Source organism: Monodon monoceros, unplaced genomic scaffold (assembly GCF_005190385.1).
Source record: "Monodon monoceros isolate NGI ecotype Baffin Bay Population unplaced genomic scaffold, NGI_Narwhal_1 Super_Scaffold_9, whole genome shotgun sequence".
Taxonomy (NCBI): Eukaryota; Metazoa; Chordata; class Mammalia; order Artiodactyla; family Monodontidae; genus Monodon; species Monodon monoceros.
In genome coordinates, this window is record NW_021703786.1 from 46824723 (window position 1) to 46833492 (window position 8770).

Sequence of the window (8770 nt, forward strand, 5' to 3'; positions counted from 1 at the left end):
AGGAGGGAGTGACTTCCAAAATTGGCATCGGGACAGAGCAGGGCTGGCGGGAGGCAGGTGAAAGACGGAATTTTCCTGAAAAAACGGGGGGATCTGAGGACCCCAAATTTGGAGAGCTAGTCCAGAACTGTCCAGCCAACATCCTAGATTTTTTTGGGATTTTTTGGGGCCCCCGGGACCCCTCTAGATGGGGTGAGGAATGTAGTGTTGGGGGAATCTGACTGGGGCATTGCAGCTGCCTCTCCCGCCGAGTTGGAGACGGATGGGCTGGGACGGGTTTGGGGGGGGTGTCCCCAATTCTGACTGGGAGTGGAGGAGCCCCCTCATGTGCTCTCTTGTGGGGGTCCCCCCTCCCTAGGGCACTCCCCACTCCCTGAGCCAGCCGAGAGGAAGGAGGCCAGCGATGCGACTGGGGCGGCTCCTTTCTCCTGCACCCCAAATGTGAGGGATGCACCCCAAATTTTGTTCCCTTCAAAGTAGGGGACCAGGATCTCAGGGGAGAGTAGCTGAGGTAAGTGGGGAGGAAAGTGTCCCCTGTTTTCAGGAGAGACGTGGCGGTTGGGGGGGGAGGTTTGGAGGTGCGTGCTGGGGTGGGGTCGGGCTTTGTCAGCCTTGAAACTGGGGGGATGATTGGAGAGGCTTTCTCTTACACCCCGAAACTGGAGTCCCCCAGATGGAAACCAAAGACAGGCCAGAGGGCCCCCCAACATCCCCAGCCGTTAGTATAGTGTTTGATTTCTGTTTCATCCCCACAAAGGCTCTGCCGAGGATGGGAGTTGGGGGCAGCTGTTCGGTTTGGGGGTTACGGGGGGTGGCGTGAGGAGCAGAAGGCCTTGGCAGGATTCGATGCTGGACAAATAGGGGTCTCGACCGAGGGGGTCCGGCATCCCCCGGGGCCTGAACTCTGCTTACGCCACCATCTTAGATCTTTTTGATTGCTAAGAGTTTTGGGGGGTGTGTCGGAAGGTGGGGGTGGTAAAGGGTGGGATGGGAGGTAGGAGGATAACTTTTGGGTTTTAGGGGATATTATTTTGATTTGCGGAAGGGATCTTGGCCCTTGGATTTTGCTTTCTGGTGGGTGTTTTTTAAAAATCAAGTCCTGGACAGGAGAGAAAGGCTGAGGGAAGGCCTAGGGTGGGGGTGGGGAGAGGCATGTTTGTCTCAGCTTAAACGTGGCTTTCTGGGGTGGGCCTGCCTTCCTGGGCCTGGTGAAGGGGCTGGGGGGGGTTGTTGCGGGGGGTGGGACTTGGGTCCTGGGGGTCCACGGGGAGTGGGGACAGTGCTGGGGGTGGACTACCTGGCCCCCAGGTCCAGATGACCCTCTTCCTGTGCCCTGCTGCTCCCCTTTCCCCCTGGCCTCCATTTCCTGCCTTTGGCCTCCATCTTGTGGCAGGCCCAGGGCCCAGGGCGACTTCCGGCCCCCCTCTCCCGACCATGTTCCGGCCCCACCACCTCTGGACTGCCAACTCCCAACCCTGCTGTCCTTGGCCTTCTGTCTCTCCTTGCTTTCTCTTGGGTTCTGACCCAGGGAGGGGAGGAACGGACACAGGAAGCCTTGGGTCCCTGCCCTTGCTGAGTCGAGAGGCAGTCTGTTGGTCCCCCCCAGTCATTCCCTGCTTCCTCTGCCTCTGACCCCACCCTAGGGATCCCCTGAGCAGAGTTCCTACAAGGAAGATGGTTCCAGTCTTATTACACTGCGAGCTCACCCCTTAGGCCCCTCTCCCTCCAGTTGCCTGCTCAGCTTCTAGCTCTGGTTTCTTGTTTTCCCCAACGCTTCTTGGGGCCATGTTTGCCTTTTAAGCCTTCCCACCCTTGGTGGTAGGGGTCTTCACAGCACTGCCTCGTGCTCCCTTCTTCTCAACCCACCCCAGTCCTGCTCCCGCCCCAGCAGCACACTGTGGTTTGTACGGCACTGTGGCCACGTCCAAACCACACTGTGGTGTTAGAGCGAGGGTGGGGGAGGCACCACTGAGGCTTGGCCGGGGAGGCCACCCTGGAGAAGCGACACGAAAAACATCTGGGGCCTTCTGGTGAGGTGGCGGGGGTGGGGGATGAGGGTGGAAATGGAGGTGTGAAATCACTGGAAGCTACCCTTCTGAAATCCCTAGGGTAGTCTCAGGAGTACTGCCTGCCAGAGACCCCGGAGTAAGTGCTGCCTTCAGAGAGCAAAGTGGAGCCTTTGTTGCCCACACCCAGCTCCCCTGGCTCTAGCAGCACAGAAATATTGGCACTGGGAAGAAAGCCTGCCAATATTGGCTGTGCTGCTCCAGGCAGGGTGGTGAGAGCCGCTGAGGAGGGGCTGAGCCCCGGGGTCTAAGGAGAGAGGGAGGTGTCCCTTGCACTCCAGTAATGTCAGGCTGAAGGCACCAAGCTGAGAGGGAGATCTTTACTGTTTTCCGTATAAAAATGTCCATCAGTTGGGGGTCATAGGGGTTGAAGGAAGATGCTCATACAGCAACAGCAAGGTGGGCCACCTGGCAGCCTTTCCACCCTCTCTCATGCAGGCCTTGCTCAGAGTCCCAACCGGTCCACAGGTCCAGGGTGAACAGTGAGAGGGGTGAGAGGTGGAAGGCTCAGCAAGAGAGCAGAGGAGGATCAGCGGAGGTCAAGAGAAGGCCAGAATCCAGGGTCAGGCTGTCTGGAACAGGAAGTAAAATGGGCCGAGATGGGGCGAGCCCCAAGTATGACTCCCACCTCCCTAGAGCACCAGCTCTTTGCAGACCCAATCCCCTGCATGCACAGGAGGGAACCTTCTCTTCCACAGCCCCTGGGAGGGGGATCCTGCTGAGACCCTCCCCCACCCCTTCAGCTGTTGTGGGAGGAGGAGGACTCCTACCCTGGTCGAAGTTGAGTTTCTTGGCTGGAGGAGTTTCTCCTAGCCCTTCGATATCCACCAGGTCACTGTTGGCGTCCGAGTCGTTCAGAGCACTGAGTGTCACATCTGGGAGAGGGGCACAACCTAGGTTCTAGGTTCCCTGATGGTCCCCCCCCCCCCGCCCACTTCCCCAAGTTTCAAGCTCTCCCACTCTTCCTCCTTCCCTCCCCTACCCTAGCCACCCTCTGGGAACCTTCACTGGGAGAGGAAAAGAGATCTGTCCTTTGACCCAAGCCCAACTCTCTCACTGAACCTCAGATAGGACCTTTAATCCCCAGGCAGCAACTCCACAGCCCTTACCAGCCTTCTGTTTCTTTATGGGGGGAGCGCCGGCCTCAGGGGCACTGGAGCTGCTTGGTGGAGGGGCAGCTGGAGGAGGTGACAAAACACCAGATGCCACCTTCTTGGGCCCTTTCTTGGGTGAATCAGCTGGAAGGGGGATGCCGGAGTCTTCATATACCTTGCGTTTCACGGTGGCCTTTATCTGAGCCCTGAAGAGAAGAGAGAGCAAGCTAGGAAGGGAGTCATCAGAGAGGCTAGGGGAAGCAGGGAGGGGAGGACAGGGGCAATGGGCCACTCTGAAAGAACACTGGGGAGCCCCTTCATAAGAATCCAGGTGAGGGCCCCGACTCTTTGCTAGGGTCCTCGTTTTCCTGAAGCCTTGCAGCCACTTAGGGCAAATGGAGCCTGAAGAGTGGAGTCCAACTGAGAGTGGGAAAGGCCCGTCTTCTAATTCTCTTCTGGGAGAGATGTATGAATGTGGAAGGCTACCAGGTAAGCCTGGGTGACCTACCAGGAGATTGAGACTTATTAATAGATCCTGATCCGCTAGCTCAGAATCATAATATCCCTGGAAACACCACAGTAGAGTCTCAAAAGATCTGTATAAATAACCAGGGACTTCCTATTACCAAATTCAAGTATTGGGTGTCTCTGGAAACCTAAAATCATATTCTTGTAAGGTCCTGATTACCACAGCATTTTAGTGACTTCTGACCAATTGTGACAATTCTTTTATTCTTTCAGTTCTCCAGGGACTTTGTTGCTAACAAAACTAGCAACAAAGTAGGAAAGATGTTGAGCTGGAAGGGAGTTTGAGGAAGATGGAACAATGGGTATGGAGGAAGAAAGCTGCCCACCCGCCCTTTCTCTGCCAGCCAACCCTCCCTCACACTGTCCGTTCCTTGATGACACAGCTGATGTGATTAAGATCGTCCCCAAATCGCTTCACAGCAGCCCTCAGCATCTCTATCTCCGTCTCCGTCCACTTGGCACTGTCAGAAGGGGAGAAGGGAATAGCGAAAGTGGGAGGAAGAGGGGTGTGGAGCCAGCCCACAGGCTACGCATTCCACAGCAACCAGCCTCCTCCCCGCGATGCCTGGGGCCCCTTGCATAAAGAGGTCCTCCTTAAAAAAACAAAAACAAAAGCAAAAAAAAAAAAATTCTTAAGGCGCCGTGGGAACCCTGCGGACCCCCAACCACACGATATTGTAACAACCGCCACCTTAGAAGAAAACTTCTCCCCCATCAACGTGAAACAGCTGCTTATGTAAACAGCCCACTGAAACCCATCCAACAAGTGGGGGTCTTACAGACAGAGCCTCTAAACACAGTCTGCTGCAGTCTGACAGAATTCCACATGATTTGGGGGGTGGGGTGGTGTGGGTAGTGGTGGCGGTCTATGGTCTACCAGTTCGCAGCAGGGTAGAGCTGTGAAATGAGTCCGGATTATGAGCCTCGGTCTGTGGTTTATCTGTCATTCATTCATTCAACAATCATTTATTAACACCTACTCTGCGCTGTGCCAGGCACAAAGGGAAACTAACATCTGTCCCTGCCCTAGAGAGTGTCGGTGTCTGTGATCGAGACCCAGCGTCCGCTCTCAGCGTCCATCTCCCAGCCCGGGCTCACGTACCCCGCGGGGGAAGAGTCGGCCACGGGATGCAGCTGCATGGTCAGCTCCCCGAGCTTCGTGAAGGCGGCGCCCGCCGCGGAGAAGATCTCTCCGACCTGGGGGGCGGGGCAGCATTACGGGGGGCCGGCGCACAGTGCCGCGCCGGACCGCCCGGAGCCCCTAGCCCCACCCCAGGCTGGACTCCCGCCCGCCCCTCGCCCGGGATGGAAGAGCCGGGAGCCAACTTGGGGGCCCCGCCCTCCCGTGACCGCCAGGGAGCGCTGTCCGCGAGGGAGGTCGAACCTTTGTAGACGCTGACGTCATGGCCCCGCGCGCCTCCTCACGGAGACGTTGCCGCCGCCGCTACCTCGGAGCCGGGACCACGGAGAGCAGGGCGATCGAACGGCTCCGGCCCCCGCGCAGGAAGTCCCGCCCCTTCCCGCAGCTGATTGGCTGCAGCTCGGCCGCTCACCGCCTCACCGCCTCGGCGCGCGGGAAGGAGAGTGGAAGACACCGCCTCGCTTCCGGCCCGGCTTCACTCCACTTCCGTCGAGGGGTCGGGACTCCCTATTTGGAGTCCGATCTCCAGCCCGGATGCCTGCCCCTCAACCCATGCACACACACGAGGCTTAAGAGAGCAGTTTCTCTTTATTGTGTAACGAGACAAGGCGAGGGGGCCGGAGGGGCAGGGAACGGCCAGCCCCGACCTCCCTCCACTGGAGCCGGGCGCCAGAGGTTGAAGAACAAGGGATTCAGTCTATCGCCAGGGAAACCCAGTCCGCAGAGGGCGCCAGACTGGGGGTGGGGCGGGTGTGACTGGGTGGGGAGAGTCTTTAAATAGAGGAGGGGGCTGGAGAGGGGGAACGCGACGGTGCTCTAGCGCACCATGTATTCCTTGCGCTTATTGAGCCGAACTTGGCAGAAAGAGAAGCCTCCGAGGAGGAGGTAAAGGCCCGCGGCGATGAAACAGTTGTAGCTGACTTGCTCGTAAAGGTTGTATATGTTCTGGGGGCCATTCCTAGGGGTGGGGATTAGGCAGAGAAATATCGGAAACATTATTAACAGCAGCCAACATTTACAGAGCACTTACTATGTGCCGGGTAACCGTTCTAAACGCTTTTACGTGTATTAATCTTCATAACCCTATGGGGTGAGTTCTGTTGTAGCATACACTTTGCATAGGTGGACGAGGCACAGAGAAATCAAGGAAAATACCTAAAGAAGCCACACCTAAAGCGGTGGGTTTAGGATGGCCGCTGAGGTCTGACTCCCAAGACTGCTCCTGTGCGCTAAACAGAGCAGCCAGTTCCCTAGCCTCTGGGCCCCAAGCATCCAGCCTCCTGCAATTCCCCGCCCATGATTCTGACCACTTCCCCCGCCTCTCCACTTACTCAAAATCTTTCTCCGTTAAGGGAACGTCTTCAATTAGCACAGCGGAATGGACATTGAAAAAGATTCCGAGCATTATCTGCAAAAAGGGAAAGGGTAGGTTGTTGAACTCAGGCACCTGACCTGGTCACTGCCTGAACTCCTCCCACTTCGAATGTTGCCACAACATCTGGGTATGGGAATTACCAGAATGAGCTGGGATTAGGGATGGCTGTTGCCGGATTTGGACTCCCAGTCATCCGGAACAGGGCATGAATGGTGACATAGAGAAGACTTGGCTGGGGCAAGGGTTAGGAATAATGAGCAACCAGGAACCAGATTATCATCCTCTCCGGAGGCGTCATTATCACGGGACAGGGAGGAGGGGGTCAAAGGGAATCGGCACTTCTCCATATTACTTCTTCCTGAAGTGGGTCGGGTGGAGTCCTCGGGAAACAAGGCCCAGCTATCCATTTCGGGAACAAGTTCTCCCTTTCCCCACTGCCCTCCATTCAGCTCAAGGATCTCTCAAGAACGTAGCTCTTCTTCCTCTTACCTTGAGGGTACTCCAAATTGACCAGCCCCGGGGCCCATTCCAAGCTTCAGCTCCCCCTCTCCCTTCCAATTCCCCATTTCTCAATTCAGTTCTGTCTCGTTCTCCAGCGGCTAATCAACCACCCCCTCCGGCCTGTCTGCTGCTTTAAAACGCCTGGTGTCTCCTAGCCTTCCAGCCCTCCAACACCCGGGCCCCTCAGGCCCTCTCCTCTCCGGTTGTCACAGGGCAGTCCCCTCACCAACATGATCACTCCCCAGGCGCTGAGGACGATGCCGCAGGCGGCCAGCTTGGGCCCACAGCACAGAAGCGACGCCATGAAGAAGGGAGTCGGGGATCGCCTAGATGTGGGCCAGATAGGAAGGCGGTGAGAAGAAGCCCCGATGAGCGGGGGGGGGGAAGAGAGCTGGACTTGGGGGCTCGCGGAGGACCGAGAGCAGGGAGAGCGACTGAGGGGGCGTGGCTTCCGGGCCCAACCATCGGGCTGGCGGGCACCAGGCGGAGAACGCTGGCGCCTCCGGGTCCTCTCGGACTTCGGCGGGAAAGGGCGGTGTTTCTGAAATCGTAGCGGCCCCTCGGGAATCCCTTATTGACCCATATGTAGCTGGGGTGCGAGTATTGCAGGAGCAAAGTTCTCCGGTTTCTTGGATTTCCCCCCTCTCCAGTTTGGAATGGGAGGAGCCAGTATATCATGTGACCAAGTCTGGCAAGTCACGTGACGAGGAAGAAATGGTAGCCCGGCCTCAGGAAAGCTATTATCTCTGGCGGAGCTCCTGGTAACCTTGGCGATGCGCTCTCAGCAGCCGAGGATTGAAATTATGTCATTTTTCTCTCAGATACCTTAGTCTCGGGTGGTATCCTGTGATGGAGACGTGGTAAGTGAGACATAGAGATTTACACCGAGAGAGAACGCCTCTATCTCCTCTCTACTCATCCTTACCCTTTAAAATAGACACTCTGACACAGTAAAAGAAGACATAGAGCCCCTTCCCGAGCCCAAGCGTGCTGTTCTGGCTAGAACGCTTTAAAATTGCTGAGGGTTCTTGGCATTGGATATACTTAAGTAACGTTTTGTTACCAAACACGAAATACTGAAGAGTTGTGGTTGCCAAATCCAGGAAAAATATGGGCGTTAGGAAAAGTCCAAGGAAAGCAGATTCAATGAACAAGCTGTTAAGGTGAGTGGCCCTGCCAAATGTGCTGGAGAAAGGAATAAGTACACACAAATGTCAATTTTCTTCCCTACCGTAAACCAAGGAAACTGATCATAGGTCCTTTGAACAAGGTAGAGTACAAGATTTAAAAAATATGAATGGATCATACCCTCCAAAGAAAAAGTTTGTATACCTCACTGGTGAAAAACAGATTTGTAATAATTATTCAGGGAAATAGTGGTGTTTGAAGAACACAGTTTTGCACTGAGTATGTTGTACCTATTCTAGTGAGGACAGTGGTCATGGCGTAATTGAGAGGGGTCACTTTGATCCCAAGACCCCAGAACCAGACAAATACTGTCAGTGGTTAGCGTAACTTTGTGGTATTTTTCCATTTATTTTGTGTAGATTGTTCTTAAAAGGGTCGTGAAAGAGAACTTGGAACCTGGGAAACACTTAGAGACCCCAGAGTACTGAAGAGCCTGGGATAGTGGCCTTGAGACATTATTTCGTGTTTCTTTTTTTTTTTTTTGCGGTACGCGGTCCTCTCACTGTTGCGGCCTCTCCCGTTGCGGAGCACAGGCTCCGGACGCGCAGGCTCAGCGGCCATCATGGCTCACGGGCCCAGCCGCTCCGCGGCATGTGGGATCTTCCCGGACCGGGGCACGAGCCCGTGTCCCCTGCATCGGCAGGCGGACTCTCAACCACTGCACCACCAGGGAAGCCCTCCTGTCTCTTTTGTTTGAGACTGTTTGGAAGGAAGCCATTTGGGGGTGAAAGTTTTTATTTTGCCTTAGGGGCACCATTCTCATTCAGGGACTTTTGGGGTAGGTGTGTGAATAGGAGACACAGGGGTGGAGAGAAAGTTGCCAAAGAAGAGTCAGGAATTTTTAAGTTGGCCAGGCATGACGTCAAGCTCCTGGGAA

The 8770-nt window shown here is 55.6% G+C and overlaps 2 protein-coding genes and 1 long non-coding RNA gene across 6 annotated transcripts in view; 1 reads left to right on the forward strand and 2 right to left on the reverse strand.

The window, feature by feature from the left end:
- Positions 1-2291: 2291 nt before the first annotated feature.
- On the reverse strand, positions 2292-5285 carry CUNH17orf49 (chromosome unknown C17orf49 homolog). 4 transcript variants are annotated; one of them, XM_029211208.1, is made up of 6 exons: positions 5073-5285; positions 4791-4885; positions 4048-4149; positions 3176-3366; positions 2837-2941; positions 2369-2638 (listed from the first exon to the last, which is right to left on the reverse strand). In XM_029211208.1, the coding sequence occupies exons 1-6, from the start codon at positions 5091-5093 to the stop codon at positions 2574-2576; spliced, it is 579 nt and encodes a 192-aa protein (XP_029067041.1). In that variant the 5' UTR covers positions 5094-5285; the 3' UTR covers positions 2369-2573. The 4 variants fall into 4 exon arrangements, with proteins under 4 accessions (XP_029067043.1, XP_029067041.1, XP_029067042.1 ...); XM_029211209.1 differs by having other exon boundaries at positions 2369-2634; positions 5073-5259; XM_029211210.1 differs by lacking the exon at positions 4048-4149 and having other exon boundaries at positions 2292-2638; positions 5073-5259.
- Positions 5286-5398: 113 nt separating this feature from the next.
- On the reverse strand, positions 5399-7150 carry RNASEK (ribonuclease K). Its single transcript, XM_029211215.1, has 3 exons — positions 6932-7150; positions 6161-6237; positions 5399-5787 (listed from the first exon to the last, which is right to left on the reverse strand). The coding sequence occupies exons 1-3, from the start codon at positions 7007-7009 to the stop codon at positions 5646-5648; spliced, it is 297 nt and encodes a 98-aa protein (XP_029067048.1). The 5' UTR covers positions 7010-7150; the 3' UTR covers positions 5399-5645.
- A 277-nt stretch (positions 7151-7427) lies between these two features.
- LOC114888772 overlaps positions 7428-8770 on the forward strand; it is a 63596-nt gene continuing 62253 nt past the window's right edge. Inside the window, exon 1 of the long non-coding RNA XR_003791878.1 lies at positions 7428-7565. This is a non-coding gene — a long non-coding RNA (uncharacterized LOC114888772). The remainder of the gene's footprint in view (positions 7566-8770) is intronic.